At 42.6% G+C, this 25,232-nt stretch overlaps 1 protein-coding gene across 3 annotated transcripts in view; it reads right to left on the minus strand.

The window, feature by feature from the left end:
- The window catches only part of Mpped2 (metallophosphoesterase domain containing 2), a 174,430-nt gene that overhangs the window by 72,022 nt on the left and 77,176 nt on the right, over window positions 1-25,232 (minus strand). For all 3 annotated transcript variants that reach the window (XM_021156097.3, XM_029474224.2, XM_085834593.1), the window contains one exon: window positions 12,261-12,486. In XM_021156097.3, the coding sequence (XP_021011756.1) occupies window positions 12,261-12,486 (226 nt within the window). The remainder of the gene's footprint in view (window positions 1-12,260; window positions 12,487-25,232) is intronic.

Raw genomic sequence — 25,232 nt, forward strand, 5'->3', positions numbered from 1 at the left:
CCAGACTATATGAGCAAGCAAAGCAAAAGTCAAAATAACAGTGCATTTCCAAGTTATCCAGTGATATACACTTCACAACTACAGAATATGGCCTCCCCTGCCCCCAACTCCATACGAACACACAAATGTTGGGCAAAGTAGAGGAAAAAGGAAAGCCCTTCATGACAAACTCCCTACTGTCCTTGAGGTACAGCGCCTCTGTGCTTTTGACTTCTCTGTTGATATATTTCATTGTTATATTGTTAGAATCCATCTGTACGTTTAAGTAAGTGTGTGGCTTCAAAAATGCTCATTGCTAATTAAAAGAAGCCAGACTTAACTTGGTTCTCTAATAAAGGCTATCGGTTCCTTGATGTCCAACAGCATTCAAGACGGCTCTGTGGATTGTTTTAGTGGAATTGTGAACAGTTACGCTGGGGAAAACAGTCACTGGGCACTGAGATGCCTACAGACTTCACAATTTCTATCCTCAATGACTTTCTAATTTTTCTTCATTATTCAGAGAATTTTAGTTTCTGCAATCAAACCCTTGATAAGCCCTTACATGATTAACACAGGGCATTATCTCTGTAAAAAATGCAAAAAAGAAGAAAAGAAATGAGTGTAACATTTCTACAACAAATATGATCATTACTTTCTATAGAATGATGTTAGGTTAACACAGTAAACTAGGATAGTTTCCAGAAAATCAAATTACATATGTATATATTTATATAAAGGAACCAATAACAGCATCAGTAACAACAAATAGCTTCCTCAGGTTCTACAATCATCTGAACACATTCGTACAGACACCCAGCACATTCCATCTAAAGAAAAAGCAAAGAGCAAAAATCCCAGGAAACTGCCAAGTTTTGTTCCTATGGTGATACCTGGCACCACTTACTATAATTAATTAATTAACAACATCATCATCAATAGTAGTAGTAATACTCAGTCACCATCTGGAATGATAACACTCTAGAGGAGCATCATTCAGAACAGCCCTGGGGCTGGTGAGATAGATAGCTCAGCAGGTCAAGGGCTTGAGTTCCATTCTGGACTCACATGGTGGAAAAAGAGAATAGACTCATAAGTTCTCTCACCTTCACACAAAGGAATAAATGAACATAGAAGGCATTGGAAACAGCTCTGTTGAGGTGCAGTCACCACACAGCATCCTAGGTTGATTTTTTTTACTTTTTTCACTCCACTATTTTTTTTTTTCTTATGTGCAAAACAAAGATTTTTTTTTTTCTGATACCATTTTCTAAGAGTATTCGGTGCAAAACTTTGAATGGGGAATGGGGAATGGAAATTCTCTAGTGATCTTTATTCTGCTTCATCAATAACTCAGTTATCCTGTTTATTGTGACAGCAGGCAAAATCAATTCAAAGGGAAACTCTTAAATATCAATCTTCGAAGTGCTAAGTCTGTGTGGCTTACAAACTAGCCACACCTCTACCCCCCTGATTCACAATAAAAACAGGGGCCAGGGCCTGGCATGGGTTCAGTGGATAAAAAAAGCATTTGATGTGCAAGCATGAAGACCAGTGAGTGGTGGATCTCCAGAGCCCACATAAAAGTGAGCAGGTTTGGTGGCTTCTGTACTCTTAGTACTCAGGAAGCTGAGACCAGTGACTTAGTGAGCTCTAGGCTCAGCAATATATAGAGATCAAGGAAGATGCCCAAGCTCTGCTATGGGACCCATTTGCATGCCTACAAGGAAGACGTGAGAATGCTCACACACGCAAAGCATGTACACACATGCACCAATACACATGCCCCCCCCCCCACACACACACACATGCAAGAACTCAGAAGCCCTATCTACAGCTTCCCCCTACTGTTGGTCTGCAGCTATCCTCCATCTAGAGCCTTGGTGCCCCAGGCTACCTACCATCACCCCCAAGCACTGGGAGCCAGGGAGAGAAAATCAGAATACTGAAAGAGGTTACCTTTAAGATGGGGAGAGCCCAGAATTTGAATACAAACAACATTTCAAAGTTAGGGAGGAAACAGTGGTTAGCAGTTCTTTAGCCTGGTGGCAGCTGGCTGTCTCAGTTTCATGTGCATGCCAGGATATGGGTAACCAGAATCAGGAAAGCACAAAGAATAGTGGGTGGATCTCTACCTGACCGGGCCCTTAAAAGTGCACTAGTCTTGCTTGGTCTTCAATATCGATTTACTGTAAATTCCTATGAAATGTTAGCTCTACCTTTTCCATCTGTGGTTCACCTTGTAAACCCATCATGCCTACAGTATCTAAATTAACCAGTCAATATCACCTACTCCTCAGACACTGTCTCCGATTTTTTTTTCACCTGGGGAGAATCTACCTTAGATTCATTTCCTGTAATCTGCTGTTATATACAGCAGATGCTTCTCTTCTAATGGCCTGTCCCCTTTTTTTTTTTTTTTTAAATGCAGCTGGCATACATGGCTATTGTTAGTCACAGTAACTATGTTTGTATTTGAACAGATAATCTATTCTAACATTTGAACAGTCCTCCATCCCATCCCAAGTTAATGCAGGGTTTTTTTTTTTTTGGCTCATTGTCCCCGATTTGTGCAGAATCCACGCATTCTGCTATCCCAGAGGCTTGCAAATTCGCCACTAGCCTTGAGCAGGAACAGCCCTCACAGAACGGTCCACACTGAATTTACAGTCACAATCTAACATTACTTTTATCTTTCCTGGGTGAGGACACACTGCTAAGTGTTACTCATACATTGAAAATGATACTCCATTTCAGTGACCTTAAAACTGTCCCATTTGTCTTCATCTAATAGCCATCTAGTCACTCTTCCATGCTTTTGAACCAAATGCAGCCAATATACAGGGTTCCTTTCCTAAATGGCTTCCACTTACCCAGATCATAAGCAACTTGTCATGCCAGAGGAAGTGGACAATATTTACTTCTTCTTAAAACTCTCCCTCCTCCACTTTGTGTCTGTGTGTGTGTGTCTGTCTGTCTGTCTGATGTCTCCCACACATTCATAGAGGGGTAAGCATTTTATTGAATTAAATGTCCTATTTATCTCCTTTGACCATATACAAACAAAAAAAAAATAACACCTGCCATCACAGAACTAAAAACTCTCAGTTTGGGGAAGAACCCTATACTTTATTTATCATTTAATGAGTACCAGGAGGTTGACAAACACAATCTCTTATAAATCCCATGAAGATTACAGGACAGGCAAAGAATAAAAAGCTATGGGACCACACAGACTGGAGTCTGACTTTTGGGATTTCCTGCCCTTTGTAAAGTGAGGATCACTAGGTGAATTATTTAACGTCTCTAATGCTCAGTCTTGTAGTTTTTTCCAAGGAGCAATGATAATGGCACATATATAGAGACATGACCAAGTTTAAACCCATGCTATACAAAGTATGTACATGTAGGTGATGTTCCATACCTGACGGTTATTGTTTGCAAACCAATCTGACAAATTCAGTTATGGCTCAGTGGTTGGATGATACATTTATCAAGGCCTAACTGATAAAACCGAGATGCATGCTTGCTAGGACAGACTCTTGAAAGCCAGAGCCTGCACAATTTTACAGAACTGTCTCCCTCCCCCATTTGGCAAGTACACTGGGCACTGCCTGTTTATGACTGACATAGGGAGCTAAGTTTTCAGGGTATTGCGTCCTCCTGTTAAGTTCCCCAGAAGTGTTAGCCTGGGGAACAGATGGTTTAAGAGAAGAGAGAACCAACAAGTAGGGCTTAGCTCAGTTTCAACAAGGTCTTCAATGGCAGGGATATGTACTTGAACAATACACAGTTGAGCTTGTGTTCTACCAAACTTCCCATGGGCTTACAAATAAACGTCCTGTGGTGATGTTATGCAGAGGCAAGGCAGTGGAGTGAGCTGGCAGGGAGAAAAGGTGGCAGAGCAACCTCCAATGCCTGGAAGGAGGCCCAGCTCACCTTCATCGCCGACCATCAGGAGCAACCGACATAGTTACCTGGTCTGATCTGTGAACACATTTGAGCTACAGGGGAGAGCATAGAGTGGTACGCAGGCTGGCATGGACTGAGCTTGTCAAGGGACCTGAATAGCTTACTAAAGGGTACACTCTAGAAAAAGCCACCTACATTTAGAGTTCAGAGCACAGACTAAGAACTCTCCACCTGTCAAATACCTCAAAAGTGAACGGTGAAGATCTCCGTGCTCTACCATAAGGAATCCAGCCACCAAGCAGGCATCTGTGACTCCTTTGCATTATCCAGAGGATGTTCTGAGTCTGCTTGGTCCAGATTCCCAACAATATCAACTTTGCACTGTCCTTCTTGAATGAAGCCCTGTCACATCCTCTAAGGGTACTAGCACGTTCTCTCACCACTCACAACCTGGAGTGAGGTATCTGAGGCAAGGAAGAATAATATGGCTTACAAAGATGTTCTGTGAAATCCATAGGGCCTTAAAGTCAAGTTTGTCTTTCCCTTTCCCTTGCTTTTGTGACACCATGCTCACCTAAGGACACACTGAGCTCTCCACATTCCCCATGGTCCAGGAAGGTCCAGATCTGCTCTTGAAGGCTTGGGGCACAGCTTAGAGCTTTGTTTGATTTCACTTTGTTGTTCCATCTCTGGTCTTCTGTTCCATACATTCTGCCTGACTTTTTTTCTTATTTTTGTTTTTTCAAGACAGGGTTTGGTTTCTCTGTGTAGCCCTGGCTGTCCTAGAACTTGCTCTGTAGACCAGGCTGGCCTCGAACTCAAATCCACCTGCCTCTGCCTCCCAAGTGCAGGAATTAAAGGTGTGCACCACCACTGTCCGGCTTCTGCCTGACTTTTATTGGAAGCATTTTTCTTATAACTGCTATCTCATTGGTGTAACCCTTTGGCTCATCTCTCTGCTTCCATTGTATTGTTTGCTCACTCATGCATTTATTCATTCAATATGAACTGAGCATTCAGTAGGTCTGCACTAAGCTAGCCTAGAGTTAGCATAGAGAACAAAGCTGATTAGTCACTGTTGCATTTGTGGAGCTTGAAGCCACTTTAGAAACTCCTTTTATTTGCCAGCAGCTACTCTGGATTAGGAGGAGGAGCCTATGACTGTAACATGAAGAATAGGAGGACACCCAGCTGCCCACCAGCTCAGCCAAACCTCAATGACATGGTTCAGGTCATTCTAGTACCCCACATCAACCTGATTTCTACGGGAGTTCATGCCACCAGACCAGCACTTGAGACATATCCCCAGCCACCTCTACCCTTCTTGCTACAGAAGGTCAAGTTAGGAGGAGAGGCAGCCACAAGAGATGGGCTTGTGACTCCCGATCTGTGGTATATGCAGGACGTCCACAAAGCTGAAAGACCAGAATGCCATGCAGCATGCGGAGACAAAGATTTTTCTTTTCCAAATCCCTCATTCTCTGAAGCCCTGCATGCAGTAGATACCAGGTCATTTCTCTCTTCTCAGCTCTCCCATTGCCCTTCTCCATAAACACACTTAATCCCATGAGAGTCCCTGCAGAGGAATGTGGCCCGGATTAATGTACAGCCTTTTTTTACAACTAAATGGGAGCAGCCATGCCTTCAAAGATAAAGAGGAATGGTCACTGACTGAGTTCCTTCAGCCTAAGGATGGATGTCCGGGCTGGACTATCCCAACGTAAAAGGCTTGGCAAAGGAATTCTGGGTCCAGGTCTTATTTCTCATGGTGACTCTGGGGCTCTGAGCAAGTCACCTTCTGACCTAACTTGGACTCTGCCCAAAAGCAACAGTGTGGAACACCACCCAGCACATCAGTTCGTGGAAATCTTGGGTCTGATTAACTCTTGTGAGTGATGATGTGATTTTGAGAACTTCTAGGTGGCCCAAATGAGACATCATTTGTACAAAGTCGGAGTGAAATACTACCTTCTAAATGGGAGTCTATCCATGCTGTTTGCTGAGTTACTGGCGCAGCCACATCCAAGCAAAGATTTAAATTGCGACTGCAATGGATTTGAAGCCTAATGGAATGCTACAGATCATACTTTAGCCCCCTTCTCATAAAGGCTCCAACCAAGAGAGGATACAGAGACAAGCAGGTTAGGACTGCTGGCAGAAAGGACTGAGTGGGCTCCAACACAACACACTGCATAAACTGGCCTTGGAGGTGGTATGTACTGTGCTGAACTGGCTATCTATGGGAGTTAGGAAGCAAAGCCAATTGGTTTTGCTTTGTCCTTTTTCTTTTCCCCCCCAAATAAATAAGGCAGTTGTTAAGACCAGAAGTAAATCTGATCCTGTGTGGCTTTAAGAGCAGTCAGCTGCATTCTGAAACAGGCAATAATGTAAACAGAGCTCTGTAACTCTACACCTCAGCAGAATAGCCATAGGTTTGCGCCTGTGGGCCTGGAGCCAAGCAAAATGAAATGTTAGCCTGGGCCTTTAAAAAGAATCATGTAAAAGCAGAGTGCATATTTGTTTAACACACACACACACACACCACCGTTGTGTGTGTGTGTGTGTGTGTGTGCCAATATCTTTTGGAATTCTCTTAAACAAAAGCCAGGGACCCCTGCAAACAGTGTGTGCAACCAACAGTGATTTACAATCTGCAAACAGACTTTCTAGCTGAACATGGAGACATGAGTTTTCTTTTCCTTCCTTCCTTCTCTTCCTTCCTTCCCCTCCTTCCTTCCTTCTTTCTTTGCCTAAGTTAATTACAAAGTATGACTGTGAAAATAAAATAAACAAGCCCATTGCACCCAATTCCTGTATCTGAGCTCCATCGTGAGTTGCCAGTTGGCTTTCTAATCCTCTCACTCAATATCTGCTGTTAATTTGTTCACTATTTCAAGAACTTGGAGACTGTCAGCAAAATGCATGATGCATTACGGAACTTATAATTGGAAGTAAAAACATCTGAAGCTTTTCTGACAGCCTAACCATAAAGCCCTGTCGCCCTGATCAGAGCAAGACAGCACAGGCAACCTTGGAGCGATTGGGGTGCAGATACAATTACTGATGCCACAGAGTGGGGAGGACACTTAACTCTGGCTTAGAGAACGGCAGAGGAAATTACATCTAAGTGAATGAATGAACTCAATGTGTTTATGATGCCAAATGAAAGGAACAGAGGAGGGAGGGGCATCCAGGCTCATGCTTCCTTTGAAAATGAAGGGCAGTGGGCACTCTCTTCCTCTTTTGGCCATTTTAGAAAGGCCAGGCCCGAGCCTGATCTAATTTTCCTGCTGTAGAAGTTAGGGCACTTCCTCCAGTTACTAAACCTGACAAATTACACCTGTGTCCATTCTAACGTGAAAAAGGAGGTCTTTGTTCCTGACCCCTTTGATTTGAGAGATCAAATTCCCGGACATAGGAAAGCCCCACTCATGTTCATTAAATACTAGGGGAGGCTGGTTTTGTGCAAGAGGAGTAAGGTGCAGGCTAGCAAGGAACAAGATAATAGCTCAAGTCTGAGCATTCCAGGCTGCGGCCAGGGTCAGTCTACTTCTTACAGCAGGGGTTGCTTATCCCTTAGTAAGTATGGGTTTGCTTGCTTGCTTGCTTGCTTGCTTGCTTGCTTGCTTGCTTGCTTGCTTGCTTGCTTGCTTGCTTGCTTCCTTCCTTCCTTCCTTCCTTCCTTCCTTCCTTCCTTCCTTCCTTCCTTCCTTCCTCCCTCCCTCCCTCCCTTCTTTCTCCACAGCATCTTGCTATCATGAGATTGCTAAAAGAAGACGCAGCTGATTTTCACAGCCTGTTCCAAGTGAAAGTTAAACTGAAGCCCGCTTGCATTAAAAGGCTGGATACAGGTTCAGTAATCAAAAATGTGAAGAAGATTACAAAATCCCACGTCCCCTTTGGTATGAACTGACAAGCAGTTAGTTATTACACGGACTCATATTTGACAGATTAGAATTTCTTCTTCTCTCTCTCTCTTCTTTGTCTTTGGGAAAAATGCTGCAGAGGGCAACCACTAAGAGGAAATGGAGGTTCATCTTGGAGGCCAAGCGTGAACACTTTAGGCATGGAAAGCCCGTGACCTTTCAAAGCTGGCCCGGCTGCCTGATGACGCAATCCCTCTCTTCTGTCTCCCAAAAGGGACAAAAGGAAATGACGGCAGAAGTTAAGAAAAATCCTATGAACGAGTTATCTGAAGCGCATGCCTGATTGCTTTCCTTTAGGCTGATGGAAGAAGATGGTGTAGAAATTTAGATAGAACACAGAAAACTGTGTTCCTGCCAAGTTCCCCCCTGAGGGCAAGAAGCTCCCCGAAAAACTCATCTACACTTTCCATCCCTTCAAGGAGTCCCTCTTCCAGACTAACATCCGGATTGATTTACAACTTCTGCTGTTTGGAACACTAAATTTTCTCAGCCCCATCAAATCACATCCCAATCCTCTCCATTGGAGATATAATGAGTGGCATGGCACACTGCAGTTGGAAACACACAGGAATGCTGAGATGTGCTGCAAGCTATTTTCTGAAGATAAATTCCCAGTTAACTGTAAACCAGGAAGGAACATTATTCTCTTTAGTCGTTGGGAAGCTTTCAGCTGTGACACAAGTTAGAAGCACACAGTGAAGGCAGATGAATATTCTTTTTCTGACGTTAAACCATCTAACAATCACTTTATTTTATCTTATAGGGAAGGTGATGCTGTAGGACAAAACCCTGGGGCCTTGTGCACACTAAGCACATTTTCTAAAAAAAAAAAAATTAAAAAAAAATCAGACACTCTATCTTTATATTTTTAAATTTCAAGAGTTAGAGCAATTTCCTCAGTCTGATGGCAACTGCTTTCGTGAAACCCTTGGATGGCAGGATGGAAAATGGCTAGTATAATAGTTCTTGTTTTGATTTTTGTTTTTGAATGAAAACCACCAACAGTAATATCAACTCATAACTGAACATTTCCTCTAAAAAATTTTGCTGGAAATCATGGAAGTCTAAATTAACTAGTTTCTACTATTTTGGAATATGTATTAGGCTATCGAGGAGGCTTTTACCTGTGGGGAAATCTCAGAGAAACAATAGCAATGAAAAAACTTTAACTCCTGAAATGAGAAAAGAACTAGTTATGATGTAATTCCCCTCAAATTTTGCTCCTATGTAAAATGTTAATAGTAAAAAAAGGTTAAAAATTTGTAAGGCATTAAAATAACCATGCCTACCAATATGTATTATCTTTGAAGATTCTAACTTTGGTGAACATTTATTTGAAGAATGAAACAAACATCTTTTCTTCTGTTTTATATACTAAATTGAGAAGACCCGGGTCTCATCTAGCATCATCCAATCAGCAGAGGCTGAACCAGGGACAGAATGCATCCCTCTGACTCCTGGTGTAAAGTCTCCGGTAGTTGACAGAAAGGATCAATGCGCCACTGCTCATGGTGACAGCTACACTTCTCAAATACTAACTCTTGGCTTGGGGGTCTTCACTACACTGTGGGTACATAAAGTTTATGTTGTGAGGGAAATGATACAGTAAAGATGAGAAAACAGAGGAATTTGGTTAAAAACCAACCAAAGCAAAGACAGATGAACTCATCCAAAGCCCCAGGGAGTATGTGGTAGAGATGGGACACATGGGCTTCCATGCACAGAAATGCTCAGGCAGAGATCTTTGAGACAACCCTGGGAATAGCCGTTTAAACAGAACATTTTCACAGTGAAACTGATGTCTCAGGAGAACAGGGTGAAATGGAAACCTCTCCTTCACCAGTATCCGATTCTTTGTCAAAAACCAAAGTACCAATAACCTCAGTGGATGGGACAAATCCCTCCTTCAGCTGTCCCAGATCCTACCCACAGAGTCTCTTCTTTGTAAAGAAGTGTTCAGCAGGAAAAAGGGGTCAAGTCTGTTTGGTTGGTTTTTTTTAAACTCTCAATACACACTACAAGGAACTATCTCAGGACATTTCTTTTTCTTTTTTTTTTTTTTTTTTTTCGAGACAGGGTTTCTCTGTGTAGCCCTGGGTGTCCTGGAACTCACTCTGTAGACCAGGCTGGCTTCGAACTCAGAAATCTGCCTGCCTCTGCCTCCCAAGTGCTGGGATTAAAGGCATGCACCACCACGCCCGGCCTTTCAGGACATTTTAAGACACAATAATTTTGCTTAGTTTCTATTACCTTCTCTAATACTGAATTATTAAAAATTTTAAATTATTTTTAAAAATTATAAATGACAGTAATCTCGTTCTGATATAAAGTTTTTCTGCAGCATGAACCAACCACCTAGATGGGGTCATATCCCACCACACCCCATATTTCAACTACCAACTACCAGATATGTTTTCATATCTTGAGATAATTCAAGGTCTGCCTTGGGATCCTGACCATTACCCCCTACATCACAGCTATAATTTTGTTTAGCTAGTTCTTCCCTAAGCAGATTTAGATCAGCTTAAACCATGGGAAATATTTTTTCTATCTTTCTGCCATTGTTTCAGAGATTAGCGATCTGGGACCTTTGAAAGCATTGACTGTGAACAACCCAATGTCCTGTGCCTTTTGTAGATTGTTCAAAAACACTAGACACGGTTGAAGAAGTGATTTTAACCAGAATGTCAAGCTTCTCTGACAACCAGAGGTCATTCTTCAATATTAGATTGTATTAAGAATTGAATCAGGAAGTGGAAAAAGCTCACATCCTGCTCCGTGTCCCAAACCACCGATATCAACACCCTGTTTCACACTGAGGTCACTCCTTTGATCACAGCTGAACAGGATGTATGCTACTCATCCTATTACCTTCTACCATCTTCTCATGCATAAAAATAAGTGTATGGATTTTAATAGAGTCCAATTTAAACTAGACCTGCAATTATAAACACTATCACACTTCCACCAGCACTCCCATTGCTACTCAATCCCTTGGCCACACTATTTTTCCTGGAGTCAGGCACAATGGCAAGGTAGTAGGGCTACTACTCATTGCCTATGGTTTCCTAAGCAGTCTTAACCTTCCGTGCCTCAGTTTGCTTACTTGCTAAATGGTACACTGGTACCTAAATCCTTCAAGAACACTAAAGACTAAATTAGACAACTGATAAAATAGCAGACTTAGAACAGTGCCCATTTATGGTAGTTAATGAGGAACTCACAGTCACTGTCAGGGTGAAGTGCAACAAAATGTACTTCTCACACCCCCTACAAACTACTCCCCTATGAAGTCCAATTAGTCAGGGAAAAAAGATTTGAGAAACAACTCTGTTACTCCTCTTTCAGCTCTGTCCCAGCAAAGGTCTTGGGGGCTTTCCAGCAGGGATGGGGAAGGTTTAGTTGGTCTACTCAAGGTTCACAGGTAATCTTGGAATTGTCCGATACAGATAGTCTCCAGTCAAACATTCCCATTTCAGAGGTGAAAACATTGGTCTGGGCTAAGTAACTTTCTCAAGTCCGCCCACATCACGGGGGTAGAGCCAAGAACAGGGAAGTAATAAATATTACCATAAGCCAATTACCAGGCTTGCTTCTAAATCCATTCCATCTGCCACCTACATAATCCTTCAACGACCTCGTCAAAAGCACTATTTATTCTCACCATTTTAACGGTACAAAATCTAAGGTTCAGCAACATGGAGTAACTCCTTTAAAACCTGGCAATGAAAACCAAGATCCAGAGTCCCACTGTGGGGCCCATAGGATGCATTCCAGAGCACAGTTCTAGACTTCTAGTACTGGACTATCAATCAACAACCTCCAAAGTGCCTGAGCATCTGTCTCATCTGGAATGCCTTTATAAAAACACTGATTTCTGGGGTTTCTCTGAGAGAGGAGAATCAGGGAGGTCTTAGAGACTAGATTTCAAAAGCTATCTTCACAGAACCAGTCAGTCTGATGTGTACAGAGACTTGAAAAAGCTTGACCTATATGTGAAGTATTTCAGGACTGCTTTCGTACAAACTGAAAGGGGAAATACACTCATGGAATGTTCAGAGTAGCTAAATCTGTCAAGACTAACAGATTAGTCTTTGGCAAGTCTATGTTTGCACAGATACATGTAGAGCCCCAGCCATGTAACCACATATATGTCTACTAAAGCTTCAGTTTCATTCTTGTTACCTAAAGGAGTCTGTTTGATGATGAAAATACCCAATACTGTGATTTACAGTGGGACCAGATGATGTGCTTGGTTGCCAATGAACCAACAGCCTTTCCTTCCAACCTATTCATTTTCATGGAAAGCAGCTAAGTCCCAAAGATGGTTTTTTTGTTTTGTTTTGTTTTGTTTTTTTGGTTGTTGTTTCTTGTTTTTTGTTTTGTTTTTGTTTTTTTGTTCCCAACTTGAAAACAGAGGAAACCTGTTGAATGAGCACTTACCAGGGTGCACCGTATATCCTGAATCCCTTCACGGTTACCTCTGAATCTTGCAAGTAAATACTGTTTGTCAGGAGGGACTGAACATTGTCAAAGTCCTCTGGTTTCAATTTGGACACAGAAGGGAAACGGTAGTAGTCCTGTTTAACGAGGTCTGCCATGAATTCCTTATCAAATGTCAGTTCATGATTCCCAGCAATCACAATTTTATATTCATATGGCAGGTTTCCTGTAATAACAAGAAGGAGAGAAAAAAAAAGTGCCAATTAGCACATTCATTTCCCATCACAAAATACAACAGCCAAGACTGTGATCAGCAGACAGATCACCCGAATGAAGTACTCACACATTTCCTTCTATTTCCATGTAAACCAAAATTTATGGCTACTCTTTTATGCTACCAAAAATGAAAATAACCGGGAAACAGGAAGCTCCATGAAGCTAAACAGCTGCTAAGAAGGCGTCAATCTCTCCAGCTCCATTTCTTTCTAGATTTTACAGAGCCACCGTGATGAGTCTCTGCAGATCCACCGTGGTGACTGCATACACAATTATCCAGGTTTTTCTTCTGCTTTTTTGTAAAGATTGACCATGATCCTAAAGAGAAGGCTTGAACTCAGTCTGGTTCTCAATAAATTAAGACAACCAAGTATTTTTAACAGCACGCATATGAGCTACATTTTTAGTATACCCTTCAAACAAAGCATCCAACAGTGCATCCTAAGTCCAGAGAAGGAGCCTATCATGCCATAATGCAAATCTAATTTTACATTTACCTTTTTGGCTTCTGAGTAAACAGAACACTATTAAGGGCCGGTGACTGGAAGGCCAACTTTCCTCCCATTGGGATGGGAGAAGAAACTGTAAAGCTTAACCCCCCTTTAATATTTATGCTATGGAAATGTGAGTTCTCGGTGTGCGCTCTTTATGCAAAAGTTTCCCGATCGAAATGAGATAATTCTGGGAAGAAGAATGAAAGCTAGAAAGGAAAACCCAAACAGCAGACTCCTGCATAGATTTATAATGTTTGAATAAAGTACAGGTCATACATATTAATAACTCACTGTGATGCTATAAGAACCAAATTTCCAAGGGGAGATAGAGCCAGGCAGCCATCCCCATCCTTAGATTAATTCTTTCCCTACCCATCCCTCAAACCTCGTGGATGGACTATCGCTCATTTTATTTTATTTTGGGGTGAAAATAAGGGTGGGGCGGAGGCACATATAATTCCACCTTGCTGAGGCTCCTGGGTCCAGTGCAAAATTAATGTTGTCTGCCATTCTGGGAAGAATTAAGGTTACCGTGAGCAGGAAAGAATACTCTAGTAAGAATTGATCCTTACCAGCAAGCCAGAGCTGATGATTTAATTAAGGAAGCTTTAGTGGGAAGAGACTTTTTATTGGGAGTGGTAGTAACTTCTGCCATTGGCACTTGGATTTCAGCAGAGCAATCTATAAAGACTGCACTGGAGAGTTTCCACCATGCCAGCAGCCTGAAGCACAGGCAGCTGCTAGCCCAAGTGTTTCTCTGAGACAGTGGTGACGTTTTATAACATTGCAATTTTTCTTCAGCTCTTGATTTTCAGTTTCTAAGGGTAATAAAACTGCATATATAGCGTGTGCTGTAACGGGAAAGCTTGAGAGAAGGTGAAAACAATGGTAGTAAATGATTCTGTGGAGTAAGGGAATCAGAAACACTGAGGCCAAGAGTCAAGAGATACCTGACGGCTGCATACACTGCTGTGTGACATACCTCTGGCCTCAGTTATTTGCAGGGCTGTGGGGAAGAGTGCAGTAGAAGAAGGAAGCCACTCTCAAAGGCGTGCTTATGCAAGTTGGGCAATTAGGAGCGTGATGTGTGTTGCAAACGCCTTAGAACGGTGCTGCTTTTTTTTTTTTTTTTTTTTTTTTTTTGCACGATTCTGCACTTGAAGCACAGATGAAAGATGGATTAACAGGGCCTCCAGTTTCCAGCACAGTTCCTGCTGATACAGTGAGGCTGCGGCAGATTGTGGGTAGATCATGCACCCACAGATTCGGCTGGGTTCCTCAAGTCAGAACAGGCTGAAAATGCTTTCCAGAGCAGCAGTGAGTCCTGAGGCAGGTCCTGCCAGAGTGGGCCTTGGCTACTGGTTCACATCACACTGTGGCTGTCTAGCTCGTCTATCGGTGATGCTGGGCACACTGGACACTCATTCAGTAGACGCCACTGCTGCTGTTGCTCCATTTCTCACTATTCCCTCCTTTTAGATTTTTTGGTTCAGAACGGTTGAATCTAAGACACTGGGCAAACGAAGTCCTCCCCTCACCCCCTTTAGCTCTTCCAAACAAACAAACAAGAAATCAAAGGTGAAACTTCTGTGAAGTAAATCCTCCTCAGAAAACAAGAATCCTCTGTGTCTTTTAAATCAGATTTCAGCGACTCCGCTAGAGAAGGAGCCACCAAAATGAACAGCCACAGGAGCGGTGATGATATTTACACGCCGCCAACAGACTCATCTCTCTCTGAGAATCCAATCGCAGCTTCCAAGTTCCGCCCTGGGTTACCTATGTTATGAGATTGTCTGACAGATTTTCTTTTTTGCTGAGCTGACCTTTCGTCTATAATCTGCCAACCTTTCTGTTTTATATGAAAAGTGTAAGCAGGGCGGCTGACAAATCTCCTGTTACTTGATGGCATTTTCTTTCTTTCTTTCTTTCTTTCTTTCTTTCTTTCTTTCTTTCTTTCTTTCTTTCTTTCTTTCTTTTTTTCCCTACAAGACTAGATTAATTTGGAAGGCTCCGCAGTCAAGCTTCAAGCTTCTTGGTATTCAAATAGCATCACTTTCAAATTGTCAGACAAAGAGGTGCCTGCCTTTATCCATTTTATTCAGATCAGGCCATCTAGGCCGACCCACTTGAATAAAAAGCAAGGCCAAATTCTGCTTTCCTAACATGGAAAGTTCTTGCTCTGTGGAACCCAAAGAACTAACTAATGGAATTAGAATGTCCTGGGAACGATGGACACGATTATTCTAGGTGGAATGAAAAGGTTACGTAGTGTGGATATTTTTTTAAATGCATAATTGGAAAGTTAATGTCAATGTGGTCTATAGCATTTTCATGTGTATATATAATAAATACATGTAATATACAAAAGTATGCAATATGTTCATGTATATAGCTAAATGTACACATGTAATAAAATATATACGTTATGGTCAGAACACTTTGAATAAACAACAGCAGAGGTCAATTAGAGGTATAGCAACAATGCTACATTAAGTAGCAAATGAATGAATGAATGAGTAAATAAAATATGGGATCCCAGCCATCAGTTGGGAGTACAACTTCAGGTAAACAATAGCGGACCGATAAGCAACCAGAGACAGCATGTCGTGTCCTACTTAGGGCTGAGTGTGTTAGCTCAGGCCTGCAATGCCAGCACTCAGGACACAGTTCCAGGCCAACCTGGGCTACAGAGTGTAACTCTGTCCTCCGAAAAGAAACAGAGTGATAATAGGAAGGCCAACAGCCCCTCCCGGCTGCTGCACTGCTATGCTCCACAGACACCATAAAATCTGTCTGTTTCTCTTCAATTCTCAGAATGCCCAACCACATGGACAAAACAGGAGAAAGAAAGGACCTCTTTGCTTCTTAGTCTCCACTTCCCCATCATTCCATCTTGGTTACAACTTATATTTCTAACAACTGGACTCTTTTTCATTTGTTTGCTTTGTTGTTGTTGGAGACAGGTTTTCTCTGTGTAGCCATTGCTGTTTTGGAACTCATTCTGTAGACCAGGCTGGCCTCAAACTCAGAGATCCAAGTGCCTGTGCCTCCCAAGTGCTGGAATTTAGTCATGAACCACTACCACCTGACAACAACTAGACTCTAAACTAAACTCCTCTGCCGTGAAAACGTTGCTTTGATCTTCTTTCTTGGGCCATCAGTCCTCCATTTATGGAATCTTCTTTTGTTGTGAGTTTATATTTACCCTTCCCAATGAAGTAAGAATAAGCGGCCATTGGCATGTAAACAGGTATGTATGCCTGCTGCAGACATGGTCCTAAGTGGATCAAGATGCTTCAGCATTTTGCTTTGAGACTTCTGGAAGGAGTCCAGATATGATAAATTCAACCTACAGATATGTCAAGTTTAGTTCTTAACAGAATTTTACTCTTAAAAGATGAACTAACATTTAGAAAGCAGAAGCTATCTCACACATGCACTCGTGCGCACGCACACACACACACACACACACACACACACACACACACACACACACATGATTTCAGGGCTTCCCACCCTCTTCTGGAAAATGAGAAAATCCAGCAATGCTCACAAATTCTACAGAACTTCTTGCTCTCACCGCTGCTTCTGCTTGCCCCACATTGGCTCTGCCTGATGGGTCACTAGAGTTTTATACCGAATAATATACAACTCAAGGAATTCTGGTTTCTGTTTTTATTATCCTCCAATAGCTCTCGCAGGACACCACTTATAGCTGCCTGAGGGACAAAGCGAAGCTTCTTCTCAGTCCTCTCCTGGGCTGGTCTGACCACAGCGACAACACTGTCTCTGCAAATCTCCACCCTCTTGACTGCTGAGGCTGTGCTCGCTAGACTCCCTTCTCTCGTGTCAAGCATCACCCCTCTCTTCTTCCTTTGATGTCTTTGCACCCTGTCTAACTTAGGACATCCTCCTTCACCCTCCTCCCATCTTCAGATAGTATCTAGTGCTGTCTTGCCATGATTTTCAAATGTCTATTCTTAAGACTCAGTTTTAAGCCGGTAGCACATGGGCTGCAGAGGAACATGGGGTTAAGAGTGGGGACTCCACAGGCTCCATTGTGCATGAGCTGTATGACTTTGAGCAGATGTCCTCTGCTCTCAGGGTGATGATGACAAATGCTGGCTGCATGGAGCACATGCATGTCAGCAAATCAAGGTTACTACTGGTGCTCCAGTGTTTAGTGTTGCTTTCTCTGTGTGACTCATCTTCCTATTGACTGAAGGTATGTATCGTGCCCGTGGGTTCTTGTTTGACTCAAAGAGCTCAGTCCAATACTTCCCAATGGTAAGTTCACAATTCATATTTGCTTAGTGATACAATGGATGAGCTTCTCCAAGGCTTTCCTGAAGCTTCTGAGACTCCAGGAACTGCGCTTGACATGATAGGCTATGAAAAAATGTAGCTCTGTGTCATATTTTCTTCCAAGTTTAAGTTTTTATAATGTGTCGTGTCCTATTCTGTAACATCTGGCCTGGCCAGCTAAGTTCCAGCCCATGCTTTTCAAACTATTCTTTCTTTAAATATAAGGAGGAAACAGTAATATAACCTGTAAGTAATATAAGTAATATGACTTGTAAGCTTCAGTAAGATTAAACAGGATCCTAAACAATTTTGGATGTTGTCTTCATTCTAATGTCTATTAGCTGTGCTGCTGCTGGAAACTACCCCTCCCAACTGCCATCCAAGAAACCACTACTCATCCATAGATCAGATCCCTCCCTGATGCCACACACAACCATTACTCTCGAAGAATCTCAACAGAAGATGGAAGCGAAGCCTCTGAAAACTGTAGCAGAATCTGACAATGATCCAAAATACCTGTAACCAATATGAGTGTTATTAGGACCAATAAGGCGACTGGGTCTCAGGATAAAGAGAGGAAGCTTAGGAAGCCTGTAGCTTGTGCCCAGGGGTAAGGCAGACTGTCCCTAGAGGTCATCCTATCCCTGCCCTAACACACCACTTCTTTGCTTCTCTTGTCTAGCAGCCTGTCTCTTGGACTTTCATGCACAAAGGAGTAAAATGGAGGATATCCAGATTGCATTCCTCTTATCTTTTACTTAGCTTGTACTCCCTTGAAGTGTCTCTGCTTTCTCTCTAGAGCCTTCCGGGTGGGTGCCCTTTATGTGGGTGTGTAGCCAAGAACAAAGAGTCAGCAGCATCAGTGAAGGTGAAGATCTTCAACTAAGTGTCTCAGGTCTAAGCCCTCACTGTAAAGTAAACAAAGGGACCTGTCCCTGCTCACAGCATCCCGCACTCAAGTGGCTCCAACTAATCACAGCACAGATGCAGGAGAGTGTTACAAGGTAGCCTGGCATCCTGGTCTAAGGTCTCCCCAGAGCTAGATAGAGCAAGATGCTGGAGAAGAGCACAGGGTTGTGGGGAGGACTTGCTCCCAGATTCACCAGAACAGTTCTGTGTTATTTGAATTTCCTATATGTATTAACATAACATTTGAAAAAATTATCTAAAAATGATTTTAAAAATGGAAAAACCCAGAACAAAATTCACCGAAGTCCATTCTATGGATCTAAAAACACAGTACCAGAGATGCTGCACTTCGCCATGCAGGTACCATCCATATTGTTAACACAAGTGGGATTAGAATCTAGCTTCTAAAATTTTACTGTACAAGACCCAATTTCTTAGACCGTGACAATCCCTAGCTGAGGTTCCTCTGTTAAGAGACCTCCTGTGCCATTTGCCCACCCATGGTGATCTATTTGCAAGTTCCAATCTTTATGTGCCCTTTCATTTGTACCATGAAACAGCATTCTCCATTCTAGATGCTTCTCTAGCTACATCATGGGTTTCTCCTGCATGAGGCATGAGGGGCAATGTCAGCCTCATGCTATGACAACACAAAACTTGGCTCACTTAAGACATTCCCTAAATTCAACTGCAGCTGCTGGTATAATTCTTTTACCTCCCAGGAGAGAGAATATGGGAGCCTCCTCTAGGAAAAGAAGGTCTACTTGATGTAAGGCCCCAGAATTTAGAAATTCATTGGCTAAATGAGCTTGGACAAGAGACAGGAAGTCTAAGGTAATAAGCTCAAACACCTCTAGGGGCTGGAGAGGAATGGGACAATCCTGTGACCTGAAGTAACTGAGAACATAACAGACTACGGGGCACTGGTGTATCACTGTTAAATGATCACATACAAGTGCAGTTCTGGATAAATAAGAGTCCCAGGGTAGCTTGTTCCACTCCTTCAATAAAAATTAATGTGCCTCAAAATTAAGTATCATATAACTGCAGCCCATTTTTCTGCTATAAATCATTATAGAAGGTATTCCAACAATTCCATTTTCCAGGGCATCTGCCTTCCACATGCGTTTGCCTGACACTTTTCATTCCTCCTGAGTAAGGATTATGGGAAATGGGGCAACCAAAATGGCTCATTAGTTTGTAGCTAATGACAAAACCACCTTCCCCATGGCCTATATTTTAAATCAAGAAACTGGTAAATAAGGCTAATCGATTGTGATCTTGTATTTTCATCAGCTAAAGCCACAGGGAAAACCTAGCACACAGCACAGGAAAAAAGCATCCAAAGCCAACATGGCTGTCTCTTGTTTTCATCTGTAAAAAGAAAGCCTAGTTCGGAAGCAGATTTTAAGGTCTTCAGTTCCTGTGTACGTTCCCCTCCATTCTCCTGAATTAGAGATTTTGAAAATGTGTGAAGGAACCAAGGCTATCGGCATCATAAGAATGGCAGTACGTAACACTCACTCTGTAGCAAGAAGAGGAGAAAGAGAGGCGGAATCAGAAAAGGAGAATGTGATCTGGTCCCGCGTGCTCAGGAAGATCTGACTCAGAAGCACAGCCTTCAGGCTCACCCTCTGTTCTAATGTGCTGGATACCACCCTCACTTTGTAGCACCACAAAGAGTCCAGTTACTATTAAACACACTACAACGATCACTGGTTCATTTCTAAACAAAAGACGAGACAGTGATAGACTGCAATTCAGGAATTTGCACTCCTGAAACCTTTGGCCCTCCTGCAGCAGAGGCAGGAGATGTTTTAGAACACCAGTCCGACACATCAGCAGTGTAAGGGGACCCTGTGCTACCCAGAGGACAGATAAGAAGACCTTTTCCCTGATTAAAAGTATTATTATAGTTTTAATATGGTGATTCCAGGGGGAACCACGGAAAATGGTCAAGGTCTTGAAGACAATTCTGCTGAGGAATGAGTAAGAAAAACTCAAGCCAGAGAACTGACCAAGCAGAAAATTCTGCAGGAGGATGAAAGGCAGAAAAAAATGACCTGAGAGGCTAGGAGGATAGAAAGGAATGTGGCTCAGAGACTGCCTGAGGAGACCTTTCTTCGCAGTTTCTCACTTGGTGATCTCTGGGTGAGGATTGCAAAGAAGGCTTGGTCCAGCCTGAAGTGAGAAGACAGCACTCTTAGCTCTAAAGAGGCAGTGGCCACCATTTGCTATTGGCATCTCCTAAGCCCAGAAAAGACTTTGGCACATGGTGCCCACTGCCTATGCATTAAGTGAATGCAGAGAACTCCAGGAATCCCTCTTGGCTCCACATTTGCACTCACTTGCCTCAGCTGCAAAACCACCGAAACATTCAGTCAGGGCAAGCTCCCTCTCTGACCTCAGTCTGTCCCCTGTCAGGCTCCATTAATTTGCACAAGTCCTGACAGCTCTCACGTTAATACTCACTTGCTGATGGAGCCACACAGCAGGTTCAGACTGCTACCTTCTCCTCTGAAACTCATGCATTAGGGTTTCTTCCATGCTTGCAATGGGAAACCAAGTCTAAGAAATATTAAACACAGAAAACTAGATTACAATGATGTCAGGGCCAAGCCAGAATCCCAGGAGAAGGGAGGAATGCCGAGTGCAGGCTTGACAGTCAGTCCACTGGAGGATTTATGGGAGTGTACAAAGACAGCAGAGAAGGCCTGTCACCTTCTTCAGCCTCCTTCATAATGAGACTGCTAAGGTTCGAGAGATGGTACAAGCATTGTTCCACACAAAGAAGACAAAAGTCTACTCCATCACCCCAAGATGCCCTCTTGACTTGAACAGTCACCAATTCACCAACAATGAGTGGCATAACGGAGAAGTGCAAAACCACGAGAGTGCAGCCATTAGTGCTCACTATTTTTAAAGACTATGAACACATCTCAGAGATGTTGTTGTCAGCCTGCACTAACTTCTTGTTTATATGCATTCCTGTCTCCACCATAACTATGCTACAACATAACTTACATGGAGCATGCACACATGTGCGCGCGCACACACACACCATCCACACTCATATGTATATACAGACACCATTAGGTATCATACATAATGGCTAATGCCTCCTTGTTCTCAAGTGCATAATATCTCAAAGTTGCCACCCAGCCCAACATGCTATGCGTTCCACATGAGGCTATTGTGGTATCTGTCTATAGTGCTATCTGTCTGACTGATGTTCGTCAACCACATCGGCACCACCTGTCTGGACAACAGCAGTCAATGGCATTGTATCCCACTGTTAATTTTCTCCAGCCTTCCCTTACAAACAAGGGCCTTGGCTTCTTTAGAACAATTTAGAACAACCTGCGCCAAATTTGATCTGAATGGACTAACTTCTAAAGACACTTCAACCTATTTCTTTCCACGACAGAAAGATGGATCCAAATCAGGGCTTTGTGAGACAGCACCAAGACATATTGGTAAAGACATTGTCAAGTGTCATATCAGTGTGTATGTATCCCTGTAGAGGGTGGGAGAACATGAGTTCTGGGCAGGGAGGAAAGAGAGCAGGCTTGACCCCAGATCAAATGCCCAGTGCCATCACATGTCTCCTTCAAAACTCAGATTGAAAGCATGCGATTCAACCTAATATTACTTATCACGAAAGAAAGACAGTGACATGATTTACCCTACAAGTGGACGTGAAAATGAACCCAATCAGCAAAGATGGAATACAATACCTGGCACACAAAAGACAATGACTGCACTTGTGACTCTCTGCTATGTTTTGTCGCATACTGTAACATCATTTGGGATAAGTGGTGTCTCCTACTTCCTTCCCAGTCCTTTAAGACGATACTCAGTGAATTCCTTTATTAACCCAGAAGTGCCTAGGACAAGGCTCTATGATGAGCTGATGAATATATTGGATCTCTTCCCCTGCAAAGGCTTTCAGAAGCAACTGAGAGGAAGGTGTTCCTCCCAGTGATGATTATAAAATAAGTGGCAATTATTCTCCTGAATAATTAGGGGAACAAATGCAAATCCCGTGTGTTTGCATTTTACATCATTAAGCATGGCGAAGACCAAATTAAATAAAAATAACACAAGGCATAAAGGCCATATCTTTTAAGAGAAATAACTATTTTAGTGGCTTTTAAAATTCCCTCCTCCTTAACCTTGCAAATAGGAAAAAAAAAAAAAGCCCGTTTTGAAATCACTGCTGTTCTTCTGTGCTTAAATAGAACTGGGGCCCATGAATGCGGGGCTCGAGCACACAAGGCTTCTGAGGGGTGGGGCTACAGACAGCAGAGCAGAAGGCTGACAGTAGAAATGCAGTCTCTGCCTTAACAGCACCACTGGGGCTAGATGAAAATGCTCTTCTAGAACTTGATTAAAACTAAATTGAAAAAGAACATATTTGGCTAATATTACATTAGACTAAAATATAGAAATGAACTCTAATACTCTCGAAATCTAATAAGAAAAAGCCATCTCAATTTCCAAACTTTCAAAGCGTCTTCTTTAAATGCATCACAGATCAATTTACATGGTACTTTTGCCAATAAGCAAAACCAAATCACAGGTTGCAATTGGCTTATATTGGAAAGTGTGAGAGCGAATGCTAGCAAATGCAATTACGGAAAACAAACTCCATTTTCTCCCCTCTGAAGGGAATTTCAGGGAATATTTTATTGCCATCAAATAATATTTCTGAAGGCATCAATACACAATTCTATTTTCTTTTCAGAGTCCCCACACCCTGGAAATCGAATCCACTCCGCAGAGTATCTTGAAATTTAGAGAGAGGCCTACGAAGGGGGATATTACCTCGCACACACATCCTACATCAATTTTAATAATTTGCACCCTGGACAGGAAGTGGCTTTGAGTCAAATTTAGGATTCGATAAAATTGACTTTTCTCCTTTTATAACTCAAAATTGTAATGAAGCACTACAAGGATAAACTCACGAGGAGACCTCACGGGGGAGGTTATCTTAATCAATGCAGACAGTGACAAGACGTTGTGGAAGACAGAGACGGTGTTTATTTCCTCTCCCAGGGTTTCTCTGCCTCCACTCTCAACCAGCACCTATTTCTTACGAGCAAGAACTGCACACTTGATCAGAGTGACTAAGGAGACTTCCACAAATGAATGTTGGTTCCATTGGCATACTGTTCCTAGGGTCTCCTTAGAACAACTCTATGTTCCGATGCCACAGTTCCCTCCGGAAATTACACAACACATGTTCTCCAGCAATAGCGTAGTTGGAGAAAAGTCTGTCATGTCTTCTTAGGCCCAGCATTTCTGGAAATGGAGGTTGTAGGTCTCTGTCGGGTCCCTCCCTGTCTTCTTTTGTTTTCACTGTTTTTTTGGTGTCTTGGGGGACTTAGTTTAATGAACACGTGATTCTGGTTCTGCCACAGTTCCTGCTCCTGGATATTTGAAGTAGGGTGAATATATCCTACCTTTGCCTTGAATTGTTTCTCACAATTTACTTTCTGTCCTTTGTCACATGCATCCCTACCCTCTTGCTCCATGCCCTCTTTAGATAGCATGAAAGTCTCTCAGATTTCAGCTAATTTCTGGGATGGGCTAAACTGTCTCTCCTAAATTCACATGAAGAGGCTTTCACTGTGAGTACCTCAACATATCACAAGGACTTTAAAGAGGACATCACAGTGGGCCTTCATCCTTAGAAGAACTGGATCTAGACACCAGAGGTACAATCATAGATAGGCCAGACTGGGGACACAGCAAGTAACAGCCATCTGCAAGTCAGGGAGAGATCTTTCAGGAGACAAACTCTGCATGAAGTTGGGTTTGTAGCCTCCAGAACTCTGGGAAATCCACTGCTTAGAACTGCCAGCCTAGTATCTTGTTATGATATCCTTAGCAAAACTGAACCCAGCTTTGTAAGACGGTTGTGCGTTGCTTAGTGTGTTCTATACTGGGTGAACTATCGGCATGCAAGTTTGATCATGTATGCTCCCCCATACACGTTACACTCACCCCCTTTACTCTCAAATCCTCAAGGGTATGTTCCAGACAAAAGCCAAACTCCCTGGGGTAGTGGGGCAGGCTCTCTGGGATCTGGCCCAGACCAGCTGTTCCTCCACTCATCTCTTGAACTTTGAACTCAAGGGCTTTCAGTTCACAGAATAAGAATTTCTTTACCAAAGCTCACTCTCCATCTTACTCTGGACTTTGAGGTATTTGCATTTCTAGAAGGTCTCAATAATTTTCCATCAAGTGAATGAATAAGTAAAGAATAATTCTACCTTGACTTGAAATCATCTGGATATAACTGGTTTATACCTTAATTTTGTATTCAACGTGGCCTTAAAATCTTAAAAATCTTACATCTTACTCTATCTAGAATGTCACCAATTACATCCATATGTATATGTAACACCCCCTGATATGTATGATTAATTGCTGATTAAGAAACTAAATCCAATTTTTTTCTTTTTTCTTGGAACAGGGTTTCAGCATGCAACCCAGGCTGGCCTTTAACACCCCCTCCTCCTGCTTCAGCCTGCCAAGTGCTGGGATTATACTTACATTACCATACCCAGTTAAATGTGTGTGTGTGTGTGTGTGTGTGTGTGTGTGTGTACGGGGCTAAGGATACATGTTTGTATGCATGCATATCCATATTGTATGTATGCACGTGTAGGAGTCAGAAGTCAGCAACTACTGTCCGCCTCCGTTGCTCACCACAGTTTTCTTTTGAATAGGTTCCTCTCATTCAGTTCAAAGATCAGTCATTGGATGAGGTGATGGGATGACTGACCAGAAGGCCCTTGGTATTCGTCCTCCACTTATGCACTCCCATTCAATGATAGGATTCCAAGGGCACTGCAAGCTGCCCCAGTTTTTACACGGGTGCTGGGGATCTGAACCCAGGTCCTCATGCTTGAACAGTGAGGAGCTCTTTACCAGCTCAGCCACTTCCTCAGTGTCCCAGCTAGATCTGATTTTGAAA

The sequence above is a fragment of the Mus caroli genome, unplaced genomic scaffold (genome assembly GCF_978045245.1).
Source record: "Mus caroli unplaced genomic scaffold, Mus_caroli_1 scaffold_2, whole genome shotgun sequence".
NCBI lineage: Eukaryota > Metazoa > Chordata > Mammalia > Rodentia > Muridae > Mus > Mus caroli.